Source organism: Zonotrichia leucophrys, chromosome 26 (genome assembly GCF_028769735.1).
Source record: "Zonotrichia leucophrys gambelii isolate GWCS_2022_RI chromosome 26, RI_Zleu_2.0, whole genome shotgun sequence".
NCBI lineage: Eukaryota > Metazoa > Chordata > Aves > Passeriformes > Passerellidae > Zonotrichia > Zonotrichia leucophrys.
The window spans coordinates 1,307,560-1,322,705 of record NC_088195.1 but is presented as its reverse complement, the minus strand read 5'-3'; the positions used below and the strand labels follow the sequence as shown (position 1 = coordinate 1,322,705).

Here is a 15,146-nt window from a genome sequence, read left to right as displayed (position 1 = left end):
CCTGCCCCAGCCCCAAAAGGACAGGGAGCCTTGGGGAAAGTCTGGGAGCAGGGAGCAAAGCCAAGGCACCTGCTCCCCAGCACCTCGTGTGAGGTGAGAGCAGCCTTCCTGAAACAGAGAGAGAGAGAGAAAAAAAATCATTAAAATAAAGCAGGGGGATATTTTTATTCATCCTTGTCTTCTGCTAAAAATAACCAGCGTTAATCTGCCTGGAGAGCGTGGGGAGGAGAGGAGTCCCTGCACCTTGGCTGGGCCGTGAGGAGCCACATCAGTGAATCTCTCGAGAGTGGAGGAAGTGGCTTTTCTCTTTTCTCTCAGTTTCCTTTCGTGTGTGGCAGCACAAACCCACTGTCCTGGGGGCAGGGATCCTTCCCGGGGATCAAACCCATCCTTCCCCCCAGAACGCAGCCCACCATTGCCCATTTTGGGGATCAAAGCAGTGTTTTTGGGAGCCTGGCAGTGCCGCCCTCACCCCGTGGTGTGTGCACCCCTCGGGGGCCCCGTTTGGGCTGGCACAGGGGGGCAGCGAGGCAGGAGCAGGGCTGTGGTCGTGAGAAGCTCTGTGTTTACGGGAGGTGCAGCCAGGGCTTGCACAACAGGCGGCAGAGAACAGCAGAGCAGCACAACAGCAGAACGGCAGAGCTGCAGAACAGCGTGTCCTTGCCACCGGCTGTAGGTGCAGCTCCCGGCAGGGACGGACGGACACGGGGACATGGGGACAAGGGGCAGCAGGGCAAGAGCACCTCCTTGGCATGAGGGCTGTGGAGCTGGGGGATGCAGAGCAGCTGAGAGCCGCTTTCTGTATGAAATGGGACATTCCCCTCATTCCCCTCAGATGTTCCTGAGGAAAGGCCAGACAGGGGATGCTGGCTGTGGAAAGATCAGCCAGACCCATCCCCTCATCCCTCCCGAGCCTCTCCCTCTCTGGTTGGATTCACGGCTCTCAATATGACTTTTTAACAGCTGAGGGGCCAACACATCCCCCTCACACGTGGGGACCCCCAGAGAAGTCCCTGCTCTGTCACAGGCCTGACCCAGCTGGATCTTTCCAGGTGCATTTCCAACCCATAAATTAGCAGATTGTGGCCCAAATCCTCCCCCAGGCCAGCAGACAAGGGCACCTCCCTCCAGAGGCTTCCCTGACCCTAGATCCATCCCTGATCCCAGATCCATCCCTGATCCCAGATCCATCCCTGAGCTCCCATCTCCCTCACCGCTCTTCCTTCCAGACACCAGCACAGCTTTTACCAGATGAAAGGACACAAATATTTCCCCAGATTATCTCCCTTCTGAGGAAAAGGGGGAAATCGCTGCCTTCCCCGTCTGTCAATGAGCTGCAGAGAGGCGGACAGAGCTCAGGGCTCCCCCAGCCCTGCCGGAGATCCAGCCCCACACGAGCAGCAAGGGCAGGATGCAGCAGCGGGGCCGGAGCAGGGAGGATAAATAAAGTCCGGCTTTGCCTTCCTGGCTCGTGGCCACTTCTAACACAAAGTACATTCCGGTCTGGACGTAACGAACTGTACCAGCCTCGGCCGGGGAGGGCTGGGGGTGCCTGGGGCTGCCCGGGCGGGTTCGAGCTGCAGCCTCGGGGCTGGGAGCAGGGCTGAGGGGGGATCGATCCCCCCAGGACCCTCGGCTGTGCCCTGCCATGGAGATGCTGCTGCCAGACGGATCCGAGAGCCAGGAACCGCCGGGATCGCCCGCAGGTGCCCCAGTGATTGCGGGGCGCCCGGAGAGCCGCGGGTCGGGGGCACGGAGCGGGACCGGGGCCAGCGCCCCCCGCAGCCCCTCCGGCGGCTCCCGGGGGGTTCGGAGCCGGTCTCGGCCCCTCCGTGCCGGGAGCCGCAGCCCGGGAGGCCGGAGCGGGCCGTGCCCCTGCGGGAGCTGCACCGGGCGGGCGCCGTGCCAGGCGCCCGGCGTGGGGACGCGATGTACCGGGAGCGCCGGGAACAGCCTGACTCAGCGCCGGGCCGGCGGGGGGGCACCCGGCCAGGGCCACCCGGGGCCCGCGGGCGGCTGGGCCCGGCCCGCTCGGGGCTTCTGCCCGGGGGGGGCCGGTGTGGCCCCCGGAACCAACCCCCCGGCATTCCCCCCAGTATCCCCCCGGTATTTCCCCCAGCAACTCCCAGGACCCTCCCCCAGTCATCCCTTTCAATATCCCCCCATGTCCCCCCCAACATTCCCCCAGTGTTTCCCCCACCATCTCCCAGGAACCCCCCCCCCAATCATTCTTTCAATATACCCCCACATATCCCCCGACCTCAGCCCCTGCATCCCCCCAATATCCCTCACATCACCTCCAAGGACCCTCCCCCAATCATCCCTTTCAATATCCCCCCCAATATCCCCTCCTTGCTCCCCCCATGTCCCCCCTAACACCCCCCCAATATCCCCCCAGCGTTCCCCCCACCATCTCCCCGTCATCCCTTTCAATATTCCCCTTAATATCCCCACAGTACCCCCCCAGTGCCCCCCACGTCCCCCCAGACATCCCTGCCAATACCCCCCCTCAACCCCTGCATCCCCCCAGCATCACCCCAACACCCTTTTTGCACCCCCCAAGAGTGAATCCCCACCGATGTTATGGAGATATCCCTCAAAATCCTCCCTCCTTCATTCTGCTCCCCCAGCCCAGCTCGCCAGCATTTCAGGGAATTTAATGCTCAAACACCCATTGAGGGGGGCCCAGCTGCAGGGAGCACTGCCCCCCAAGCTGGCTGCTGCAGAGCACCCAGCCCCGAGCTCTGCCCAGACTGTGCAGCCCAACATCCCCTCCTCACACCTCCCTGTACTGCTCTGCTTCCAGCAGCACCAATTATTCAGAATAAGGATTTTTCCCACTCATGCCCTGGTGGGCACCATCAGGGGGGTTGTGGAGGTGTGTGGGTGCCTGGACGTCCTCCCAGGGCCATTTCTGCATCCCCATGTCCCATTTGTAACCTCCACTGCTGCCATGAGCTGGGCAGTGCTCAGCCCTCAGGGGGACACCCTCAAGAGACCCCAGCTGCAGCCCTGAGGGTGGAGGAAAGGCTGAGATCCTCATGCCAGGTCTGGAGCCCCTGGGGCTGATATTTGCCTAGGACAGGTCCCTGTCCTTCAGTCTAATCCTTGCCCTCTTCCAGCTCCAGGGGGAAAAAATCAAAGAGAGAAAACAGGAGAACATCTGACATTGTTCCCTCTGTCACAGGCAAAGGCAAAGCCAAAGCAGCCGTGAAAAATCATCAACAATTGGTTTTGGCAAGAAGAGGCAAACCAGAGCTTTCCATGAATTTGTTTTTTTTTTTAGTTTTTGCTAGAAAGGTTGCCTTTCTTCCAGAGAGAGCTTGAAGGATGGCTTCTGGCCAGCATCATCCCAAAGCCATCTCCCTGGGACAGCAAAAACCTGGCCCAGATTTAGGAAAACCCTGAGTGACAGGATCAGGCCCCCACATCCCTGGGGTCTGCGTTGGGGTCTGCACCCCACTGTGCCCCACGGAGGTTTTGCTGCTGCAGGCACAGCTCAAGGTGCCCCAGGCCAGCAGAGGGTGGTGGGGGCACATTGGGGCATCTCCCTGAGGATTTGGGATTCCCCAAACCCCAGGTGCTGGCTGGGGGTGCCCCACACCCTGCAGGGATGTGTTTCATCCCTCTGGACCCTGCTGTGGCCAAGGGACACCCTGAGAGGGGCTGCTGCCCCCCCAGCATGTCCTGAGCCCCACTGGGGGTAGAGGTTTATGGGGGGCACAAACCCAGAGCCAGGAGCAGGCAGGGAGCCCCAGGTGCCTCTGTGCACCCCCAAACCCCTCTGTGCGCTCCAGATGTGGCTCTGGGCAGCCCCTCGGGCACAAACAGCCCCAACCCCCCCCTGTGCCCCCCAATCCAACCCAGCAGCGTCCCTGACCCTGCTGCAGCATCAGCCCCATCCTCACCCCAGGCTGCAGCAAACTGGGGCACCAAACTGTCCCCAAACTGTGCGTGTGGGGACATGGAATTAACCAGGCTGTGCCTGGGCTCTCCCCCTGCTGAAATCACTGTCCTGAGCTGGAGCTGCAGGGCTGCTCCCTGTCCCTTCCACGGGGGGACAGAGGCTGCTCAAACCCCCAAAAATCCACATTTCCCCCTGCCAGGGCTGGGGCTGGCAGCCCCTGTGCCCCCAGGGTGAGGCTGCAGGAGCAAACAAACACAAACACACACACACAGATACACACACACAGGTTTTCCTTGGAGATTTTTGCAAGGCTGGCAGTGGGGGGACTTTTCTGGGGGTACCTGCAAAGCTGGGCACAGGGTGGGCACCCCACTGCAGCTGCAGCGATTTGGGGGTGCAGGGACACCCCGGAATGGGGAGAGAAGGAATTTTCAGTGCATCTGGGCAGAAATTATAAAGAAATCCAGAAGGAGAGAAAGAAGGAGAGGAAAAGGCGATGTCTGGGGTGAACAAAAGGGTTAAAGCAGCGCAGAGGAGGAGAGGTGAAGGCCGAGGGCTGGCGGAAAGGGGGGAGAGGCGGGGAGGAGAGGTTGGGGAGCCGAGCTGGGCTGGGTGAGAACATCCTGTACCCTGGGGCAGGGCGGGTGAGGGGGCACCGGGGCGGGGATGTGCCACACGCCGCCCTGGGGATGGGGCACCCCATTTATAACATTTAGGGGTGACCCGGAGGGGACGGGCTGGGACAGGGGGGACAATCCTGCTGCTGGGGTGGGGATCTTGGGCTGCCCTTCAGCCTCATGTTCCCGGCTGATTTTCCCCCTGTGCAGGGCAGGGGAGGAGGAAGGGGCACCCCAATGCTGGCACCCCTCCATTCCCCATCTCCCCACAGGCTGCAGCAGAGCCCCCCTGCCCAAGGATGCCCCGCTCACCCCGGGGCTGTCCCCACCCTGCGGGGTCCCCCTGTCCCCAGGGCTGCCAGCAGCACCCCACACGCACCAGGGGCCCCTTCCTGTGTTTGTTAAGACGCCGTGAGTCAGGCAGCGTCTGGTTTTCGGTTCAAGCCAATATTTACCAGCCCAGAGCTGCCAAAACAAAGCTGCGGCTTCACCAGTAAATACAGGGCTGAGATGGGGCGGGGGGAGGAAGGGAGGGAGGGGGATTTATGCGACCCCCACCTCAGCACAGCCCCCTCCCCTCCCACCTCTCTGGTGCCACCATCGTCCTTCTGTGGGGACACCACAAAAACGGGGGCACCACAAAAACAGGGATACCACAAAACCCGCAGAGTTTAGCGCTGCCTTCCTCACCCCAAACATCACCGCCCCCCTTCCCCTCCACTGCAGGACTTGGGGGTGGCAGAGTTTGGGGGGCATTCCAGGGACCCCCAGAGCTGCGATGCCCCGTCCCGGGGGTCTGTGCGGGGCTGGGGGTCCCTTCGGGCCGGGGTGCCCCGGCCGTGGGCACGGTGCCGCTGCCCTCTGCCGGTCCCAGCGTTGCTCTCTCACATCCTGCCCCAGCCCGGAGCACGGAGCCCGGCCGGGCTTTGGGGCAGGTGGGCTCCCCGGTGCCTGTCCCATCCCCTCCGGGTGCTCCCAGTGCTGTGGGGACCCCGCAGAGATGGGGATCCAGGGAGAGACCCCTGTCCTGTGTCCCCTGGGCGGGCTGGCTGCTGCAGGAGAAGGTTTGCTGTCCCCATCCCTGTCCCCAGCTGCCCCTTGCCCCACTGAGGACATTGCTCTGGTGGGGTCTCCTGCCAAGAGAACAAGACCCTCCAGATTTTAACCACCCGCCACAAGTTTAAAACCCAGCTCAGAATTTTCTCCTCTTGCAGCCCCTCTGAGCCAGACTGGTGCCCATATTGCCCCCCATGTTCCCCTTCAATAATGGGGGCTCCCCCAAGCTGTGCCACCCTCCCAGAGGTGTCCCTGGTGTTCCTGCAGGTGCACATCCTCAAGCTGCCAGTCAGCCTTGCCCTGAAAATGAAGTTTCCTGCAGCACCTCCTCGGCTGCCAGGGGGTGCCCTCAGCCTTTGTGGCCTCCCCAGCTGGTGCAGAGCCCTGGGGCAGTGGGCAGTGGCACTGGGGGTGCCTGGTTCTTGTGATCCCCAGGGATGGAGAAACATGGGGTGAATTCTGCACTGGAGGAGCCAAGAACACCCTCACTGATGATCCCCCCATCTCCTGCTGCTTCCACAGCTCTGCCAGACAGCTGCCTCCTCTTCCTCACCCTGTGCCACGGCAGGGAATAAACCGAGGCCAGCACAACCTCCGACCCTGGGGCTGCTGCATCTCCCCCTTCCCTGCACCCCCTTTTTAAAACTCACCTGGAGCAGAGCTCAGCCCATGTCCTGCTGCTGGCCTAGCCCAGATTGTTGCATGATTGCACACACACACAGGTAAAGCCATCATGTCCTGGTGGCTTCTTCAGGGACTGCCTGGCCCTGCTGTCCCTGTCCTGGGCCAGGTTTGGTGAACTTCACACCAGGTTAGAGTGAAAACTCCACCGTGCAGCTCGGCAGAAGCTGGTCTTTATTCAGATTCTCCCACAGCTAGGCACAGGAGAGGGGGAAAGGCAGGGGCAGCACAGAGGGGCACGGGGGGCTCTTCCTTCACCGCCTTCTGGACTCATGGGGGTCCATGCAGATGCCAAAGTCGGTGTTGGTGATGGAGCCCACGATGGTTCTGTCAGTCTCGCAGGTCAAGCCGCTCTCACAGGGACACTTGTAGTAGACCCCATAGAGGCTCTGCAGGGAACAAGGGCTCAGTGCAGTGTGTGGGACATTCCCCACGCCTGCCCAGCCCTGGGAGCAGGGGGCACCTACCTTTGGGGAGCACTCCTGGGTCTCAGCTGCCTTTGGGGCGCAGCGGGCCAGGCTGAGGCCGTCGGTTCGGTGGCAGCAGCCGCTCTTGCACTGGGCACTCTGCAGGCACAGCTCCCCCGTGTCCTGCAGCACAAAGAGAGCCTGAGCACCACATCCCTCTTTGTTCCCCTTCAATCTCACCCTAGCTGTGAGCCCAGGAGTTTGGGTGGTGTTGAACACCAGCTCTGCCTGTTGGCAGAGGCTCAGCAGCACTGCCCCCCTGCCTCAACCTCCTGCTCTGCAGCACTTCCTCAGTCTGGCCCAAAATGCCCCCTCAAAGTGTTTTTTTCTGCTGGACTCACAGGAGGGCTGAGACACCACAGTGTCGCACACATCTTTTATGAAAAATCCTTTCTTTAGGATTTTTCCTCCTGAGAAGCTGGGAGGCCTCAGAAACAAAATGCAAACAATGGTTATCTGCTGCTGTGGGATGCAACAGGTGCATCTGTGATTGGCCAATGTCGGTTGTTTCTAATTAATGGCCAATCGCAGCCCAGCTGGCTCGGACAGAGCCCAAGCCACAAACCTTTGTTATCTTTCCTTCTTATTCTATTCTTAGCCAGCCTTATGATGAAATACTTTCTTCTCTTCTTTTAGTATAGTTTTAATGTAATATATATAATAAAACAATAAATCAAGCTTTCTGAAACATGGAGTCAAATCCTCATCTCTTCCCTCAGACCCCTGTGAACACAGCATTTCCCCTCCCCAGGCCCTGTGAACCATCCAGGCTGGGGGTCCTGCCTGGCTCAAGCAGCTGAGAGTTTGTCTGCTCCACTTTCTGTGTTCCCCACCCCTTTATAGAGCTGATTTCCCAGGCTCCAAGCTCCCTCACAGACACCTCCACCTGTGTCCCCTGCAGCAGTGGGAGCCTCCTGCCAGGCCCAGGGCTGGCGTCCCCTTACCAGGTTGAAGACGAGCCCTCGCTCCTGCGGTGCCAGCAGGGCTGGGGGCAGGAGCAGCAGGGCCAGCAGCAGGCAGGCAGGCAGCACCTTGGCCATGGTGGGCTCGCAGTGGCTGTGCCTCAGGGCCAGCAGGTGCTTTATAGCCAGGCACAATCGCCATCAGCTGATGTGGCTGCTCCTATCACACCTCAGCCCGTGGCATTGGGACACTGCTGCAGTGCCCAGGGCAAGGGCCCAGCCATGCCAGGGCAGCCAGGTGCTGTCCCCAGGTGCTCTCCCCACTGGCCATGACACCCTGACCTTTAGCAGCTCCTTTGGCCAAAGGGAACACAAAATAATGGCACTTGTGTGTGGAGTTACATTTTAGTTCAATGGCTTGCTCTGTCTCACCCTCCCAAAATGTACATTAAGGTTTATTCTAAGCCTGTGACCCTGCCCTGCAGTATCAGGTGTCTGTAACCCCATTGACCCCAGTTTTATTCCACACCCACTTTTAATCTCCCTGTTAAGCTGTGGGAGGAAGACCAGGTTCTCTCTTGGCCCTTTTTCCCCCTTGGCTCTCCCTCTCTCCCCTTCCCTCCCCTTTCCCCTTCCCCATCAGGAACCATGCTGCTCCCCCAATAATTAACACCCTCACCTAATCAGCACCCTCAGGAGCCCTGTGGAATCTCCTTGCCTGGTGATCCCAGTGAAAATACATCCTAGGGGCCCCTAATGGACAGCTCCACTTCTGTGCTTCCTCTTCCTCCTCTGCTTCCCCGTGGTGCTGGGGCTCTCTGGAATGCTCTCCTTGCTGGCTGCTGCTCATGGTTCCTGGCCAAAGCTGCCACAGCAGGAGTTGTTCTCCATGGGACAGCCACCAGATCCTCCATCTCTCAAATGGAACCACGGGCGCCAAGAAACCTGCTGGAGAAAGCTGGTGTAGTGCAGGAAAGCAGAGCCTTCTGCGAGGATCCAGAGCCCACCATGGTCCCCAGCCCAAGGGCCACCACTTCAGCCTGCCCTGACAAATATTTGCTGTGTTTCTGTGTTTGGGGGGGTGGGGCTGATGAAAGGCAAACAACCCTGAGAATGACACAGATTCTCATGCCCACAGTGGCTTGGCTATTCTTGGATGTGATTAATGGCCACATAGCCCTGGACTTTGCAGGCCCAGGGGTGATGCTGAGGCTGGCACTGGCTGCAGAGTGACCATCACAGTGTCACAAGGCCCCATGACCCCCAGGATCTCACCGGGCTCTGCTGTGTGTGTCCTGTGATGTGTCCCAATTTCTGTGTCCCAAATTCTGTGTCCCCTTGGCTGTGACCCCTCCAAGCCCTCACCAGGGTCCTCCTACCCTGGCAGGGAGCCCAAGGGCTGCTGCATCAGTCCCTGGCACATTGTGTGGGTCAAGACACATCCTGGGTCTCATCCCAGGACATGTGGCACATCCTGGGACACACCCAGGGGTGTCGGGGGCAGCCCAGGCGCATTCTGGGTGTGCAGGGCACAGCCCAGGGCATTACTGGGGGCACAGGGGGGACAGAATGGAGCCCTGAGGGCACTGAAGGGCACAGCCCAGGGGCACAGGCTGCACCCCAGACAGACTGGGGTTATTTCGGTTACACTGGGGGTATTTGGGTTACCCCAGGGTCCATCTCAGGGCACCCGAAGGAGGCGAAGGGCGCATCCCGAGCGAGCATCCCCGGCGCGCAGGGCGCATCCCCGTTCAGGAGCATCCCCAAAGGCGCCGCCCGCCCCCTCCGGCTGCGGCTGCGGGGTCGCTCCGGCTCCTCCCGGGTCCCCCCCGGCTCTCCGGGGGTGGGAGGAGGTCTCGCCGCCGCCGCCCCCCGGGGCGGTCCCGCCGCCGCTGCCGCCGGAGCCTCCGCCGCCCCCGCTGCCGCCGGGCGGGGCCGGAGCGGGACCGGGAGCCCCGGGATCGGAGCGGGAGCCCCGGTGCCGGTGCCGGTGCCGCTGCCCCGCCATGTCCAAGCTGCTGCCGGCGCAGGAGGCGGCGCGGATCTACCACACCAACTATGTGCGGAATGCGCGGGCCATGGGGGTGCTCTGGGCCGTCTTCACGCTCTGCTTCTCCATCCTGATGGTGGTGACCTTCATCCAGCCCTACTGGATCGGCGACAGCATCGACACCCCGCAGGCCGGCTACTTCGGCCTCTTCTCCTACTGCATCGGCAACGCGCTCACCGGTGAGCTCATCTGCAAGGGCAGCCCCCTGGACTTCGGCACCATCCCCTCCAGTGCCTTCAAAACTGCCATGTTCTTCGTAGGCGTCTCCACCTTCCTCATCATCGGCACCATCCTCTGCTTCAGCCTCTTCTTCTTCTGCAACGCGGCCACCGTGTACAAAGTGTGCGCCTGGATGCAGCTGGCGGCGGGTGAGCGGGGCCGGGGGATGCGCGGGGAGCGGGGGGATCCCGGGGGCCGCCCCTTTCCATTTCTGCCCCCGGCTCTGCTGGGGATGGGGGTTTGGCCAGGTAAGAGACCCCAGTGTCAGCTCCAGGCCATGTGCTCCCCTTTAGGGGTTACCAGTGGGGAGTTTTTAGTAAAAAACTCCTTCCAGAGCAGCTGAGACGCAGCAGACTCACTGCATGTCGGGTGATGCTTCCCCAGGTGATGCTGCCAAAACTTGTGGCCCCAAACTTTGTTGCTCCAAACCTTGTGGCCCCAAAACTCGCTTCTCCCAGCGCCGCTGCTCCTGCTCAGCCGCAGGGAGGCTTCAGAGGATCAGTTTGAGAGCACCAAAGTTCCCCCCCAGGGCACAGAGCGCTCTCCGGTGTTTGGGATCCGGCAGGAACGGAGCGGGCAGACAGAGGTGATGCTTGCTGGCCCATTGTAGTAACTCCCTGAGCGCGGGGAATAATGCAGAGGAGGATGGAACACGGGGAGGGGACCGACTGGCTGATTTGGTACCATCACTGGCATTTTCTCCCTTTGCTGCTCATCCCCGCCGCCCTCAAACCTTCCCCATCCCTCCCCAAGGCACCTGAGACACCTGTAACCCAACTCCTGGCTCAGCTGGAACCCGAGCCAGGGCTTTGGTGCTCCTGAATGATTGATGTGAGCCGGGGCCACAGCCCCGCTGACACCCGTGGGAGGGGACACGGGGTTCCTTCAGTGCCCTGATAAAGAATCGAGCTCAAGCGAAGATTTAGATAAGAAGCTTGGGGCAGCTCAGCCTCCTGGGGAGCAGCAGCCAAGAGGCTTTGCTGTGGCAGTTGGGGTTTTTCCATTTTTTGTTGTTGCTCTGAATGGGGGAAGAGAAAGTTGTCACAGGCAGTTCTGCCACATGGACAGGAATTTCAGGAATTATTTTACAGAGTGGGCAGGCTAAGACAGGATCAATTTCCTGGCCTTTGCTCTGAACCAGGGCACAATTTCACAGAAATTATTTTTTTCCCACTTCCCCCATTTCTCTGTTAGTTACAGGGAAGATTTATTCTGTATGCAGTTAACCAGCTGCTTTTCCATGAAGAGAAATCCTCTCTGCAGATAAGGAGCTGCCTGCTCACCTTGCTGCTGGCTTGTCCCCAAGCCAAGGGAAAAGAAAACATTGGCAAGGACAAGGCCACTGGCCCAGAAGGGGTTCTGGTTTCTGAGCACCTGGTGGCAGAGAAGGAGCACAGGTGTGGGACAAGGTGCATTAAGGAGGCTGCAGATGTCCAGGAGGGGCAGGGACAAACATCTGCTTGTCCACCACAGTTTCTTGTGTGACAGGAATCAGGGACTGCCCCACATCTGCAGCAGTTACTTCCCACACAGGAATGGAGCATGTGAAGGGCTTTTGTTAATCATGTCCCAAAACCTTTCCTATTAACTCATCCCAAGCCTGGTCATTGTTCTTGTCCAGTAAATACAATTTGTCTGAGTGGGGCAAGCAGGCAGTGCTGAGATTCTGGGGCACGAGCTGCCCTTCAGCACCCTGCTGGCACAGCTGCCATGGCAAAGGTGAGCTGAGGTGCTGGGGACCCGTGGCCAGGCTGGAGCAGCTCCCAAGGCTGTGTGTGAGCTCTGAGCAGCCACAGGAGCTGCTGCTGGAACCAGCACAGCTGAACAAGCAGAATTAATCTGCCCACAAAGCTGCTGCTGACAGCAGCTCCACCTTAGCAAACCCTGGGCTGGAATCAGCTGCAAGGTGCCAGGCCAGGGTTTGCTCACACACAGACTGAACCCATTGCAGTTCTGTTTGGAGATATTTCCTTGCAGTGCCACGGGCAGGGCTCTGTGCAGAGGGAGCAGAGATGTTGCCTGGGCAACGCTGGGACAGGAGATGCTGGTGCTGCTTGTCCTTGGCTGGGGGAAGGCAGCACAGCAGATCCTGCTCCTCCTCCTCCTCCTTGCCCAGCCCATGGGGATGAGCAACCCCAGTGCCTTCAAGGGACAAATCTGTAGCCCCTGATGTGTTTGCAGTGTGATGTTTGCTCCTCCAGCTGCTCTCTCCACTTCAGTGTTGGTGCCTGGAAAATAGAATGCATCTTTGCAATTGGGGTGAGTATAAAAGCAAACCTGTAGTTGAAAGCTTATAAGGGGAATAACATGGTGAAAAGTACATGTGGAATAGTAATTCTACAATTTTTATAAGGTTAGGAGGTCAGTGCACTTATCATCCACTGGCCAGTCAAAAGGTCAGTTGGTTAGGTAATAATTCCTGGGGCCCTGACCCTCTGGAAGCAGTCCAGGGGTTTCTTTTGCCCCACTTTTGTTGTGTCTGGTCCAGATTCTGGTTGGAAAAGAGAACATTCTTTAAGTTAGTTCTCTTCTTGGAATAAGACTAAACAACATTTAGGAATGTGTTTATAAGGTTAGCTTACTATTCTTAAAGGTAGAGAAGAAAGATTAGAAAAATACTTGAAGCTACAGCTACAACTATTCTCTACACAGCTATCTACAAAGCTACAAATTTATATAAACCAAAAAAAAAGGTAAAAATCTTTGGCATCATCATCAGCTGAGGAGCTCAGTGTCCCCCTGTCCCTGCAGCTACGGGGCTGATGATTGGCTGCCTGATCTACCCCGACGGCTGGGACTCCACCGAGGTGAGGAGAATGTGCGGGGACAAAACGGACAAATACACGCTGGGCGCGTGCACCGTGCGCTGGGCGTACATCCTGTGCATCATCGGCATCCTGGACGCCCTCATCCTCTCCTTCCTGGCCTTCGTGCTGGGCAACCGGCAGGACCACCTGCTCCCCTCGGATTTCAAAGTGGAGGACAACGGTGGGTGTGCTGGGATCGCTCCTGAACACAGATTCAGCCCAGGGGCGGTGACTTGAGAGGCTGCCTAGAATAGAGACCAGACAGGGTTAAAGGAATAAAGTAGGAATTTTAATAAATATTTATTTAAATAATATTTTAATTACATTATTAATTATATTGTTCAATATAATTATTTAAAATAATTGTTATTTAATGTAATTATTTAATATTATTATTTAATATAGTAATCATACAGAGTTAAAGGAATAAAGTAGGATTTAAAATAAATATTTATTAAAATAATATTTTAATTATATTATAAGTTATAGTATTTAATATAATTATTATTTAATATAATAATCATACAGAGTTAAAGGAATAAAGTAGGATTTAAAATAAATATTTATTAAAATAATATTTTAATTATATTATTAATTATATTACTTAATATAATTATTATTTAATATAAATATTATTTAATGTAATTATTTAATATTATTATTTAATATAATAATCATACAGAGTTAAAGGAATAAAGTAGGATTTAAAATAAATATTTATTAAAATAATATTTTAATTATATTATTAATTATAATATTTGATATAATTATTATTTAATGTAATTATTTAATATAATTATTATTTAATATAATTCTTTAATTTTATTATATTATCAGTATTATTTATTAAAATAATATTTTAATAAGAGGAAGTTTAATAAATATAAATAGCCTTCAAAGGATGCACCTTGGGCAGTACAAGAGCCTGGCTGTGCCTCCACCCAAGATGCACTCAGAGTCAGGAGTTTTCACACTTTGATCAGTTTTGGTCCATTTCCATGCTGGGGTTCATTGTCCAGTTCCAGCCCCAGGTTCTGCAGTCCCATCCTTCTCCATTCCCTGCTGTTTGCACTTTTTGGGCCCAAAGCTGCAGGAGTGTCCTTGGTCCTGGGGCTGGAAAAGGATTATTTTGTGTGACTGAGCTGTGAGGAGAACCTGCTAATGCTTTATATGAAATTCAGAGTTAAATAGCAATGCAGTGCAGAATCTGGAAAATACGAAAGCTCAGCCTTAAGGCATCCAGGTCACTGCTGCTGCCGGGTGGGTGGTGGGCGGCTCCATCCCTGCCACAGTCACTGCTCCAGCAGCAGAACACTGATGGAGAACAAGGCAGGAGCCCAAATCCACCCAGATTACATTTCCCAGGCCTCTGGGGCTTTCTTCTCATTTTAAACATCTTCCTTTTTGAAAACAAACCTGCAAAACAGACTCATCCTTTCAGTTTTACACACTAACTCTGCAATTCTCTTTTTGTTTTACAGAAGAGGGAAATGACTGACAGAGCTGATCACCATGTAAGTGATAACCCACACAGATTTTTAATATTCCCAGCATCCACCATGTCACTGTTTTATTCTGATTACCAAAGCATTGACAGCTGATTTTGGTGCTGGAGTCACATTGGTTTTATTTGTGCTTAAAGAAGAAATTATCTTTGCTTTGCCTCCCAAAACTGGGAAAGCACAAACCATTGCCAAGTGCAAAATAAAAAAAGCACAAAATTTGAAGTCAAACTACATTTCCCAACAGCTGCCCTACTCTTTCTGTTCCCAGGGACATCCAGAGCTCTTCTTCCATCAGCCCTTTTCTTTGAAGTGACTCTTCTAGGAAGCTTAAACTTACCAAATTCTGTGGATTTTCTACAGCTGTTTTCTTCACCCATGGGGCTGCTCTTGGCTCACAGCTCTTGTGGAGCTTATTTGGTGAAAAGAGCCCAAAATGGACATTAAGAGTTTTTCTGAGTCCATCAGCAAGAGGGACAAGAGGGCAAGGATGGCAATTTGCTGCTTTTTGGGGGGTTTGTACACATTCTTTCAAGGAAATTATTTATCAATAAAAAAAAAAAAAACCAAAAATAATACCAAACCACCAAAATATCAGTGTTTTGGGTTTTGTGCTTTTCTCCTGAGGGCAGAGGAAACCCTCTGTATTTTAGAATGGAAAAATTCCAGCAGTTCTATTTTTTACTCTTCTCCCCTTTTTAAAATGGATCACAACACCAGCAACAAAATCTATCTCATTCTGGAAATCAAAGCTGAATGTTCACTAGTGAAGCAAATTCCATCCCTAAGCCCCTGACTCAGAACAGAATTACAAGGGGAATGTATGAAAACCAGGGCTCAGTTATTAAATAATCTGTTTATTGCAGGGCTTTCACAAAGGAGAAAACAAAAAAAAAAAAAGACAAAGCACCCAAGTAGAAAGAATAAAAATGTATTTT

General features: G+C 55.5%; 2 protein-coding genes across 3 annotated transcripts; one reads left to right on the top strand and one right to left on the bottom strand.

The window, feature by feature from the left end:
• Positions 1-6,418: 6,418 nt before the first annotated feature.
• Positions 6,419-7,776, bottom strand: CLPS (colipase). The gene is made up of 3 exons (XM_064733063.1): positions 7,673-7,776; positions 6,729-6,851; positions 6,419-6,650 (listed from the first exon to the last, which is right to left on the bottom strand). Exons 1-3 carry the CDS (start codon positions 7,766-7,768, stop codon positions 6,516-6,518), a joined length of 354 nt encoding a protein of 117 aa, XP_064589133.1. The 5' UTR covers positions 7,769-7,776; the 3' UTR covers positions 6,419-6,515.
• A 1,662-nt stretch (positions 7,777-9,438) lies between these two features.
• LHFPL5 (LHFPL tetraspan subfamily member 5) lies at positions 9,439-15,076 on the top strand. 2 transcript variants are annotated; one of them, XM_064733241.1, is made up of 5 exons: positions 9,439-9,859; positions 9,941-10,048; positions 12,651-12,887; positions 14,188-14,220; positions 14,480-15,076. In XM_064733241.1, the coding sequence occupies exons 1-4, from the start codon at positions 9,637-9,639 to the stop codon at positions 14,202-14,204; spliced, it is 585 nt and encodes a 194-aa protein (XP_064589311.1). In that variant the 5' UTR covers positions 9,439-9,636; the 3' UTR covers positions 14,205-14,220; positions 14,480-15,076. The 2 variants fall into 2 exon arrangements, with proteins under 2 accessions (XP_064589311.1, XP_064589310.1); XM_064733240.1 differs by having other exon boundaries at positions 9,439-10,048.
• Positions 15,077-15,146: the final 70 nt, after the last annotated feature.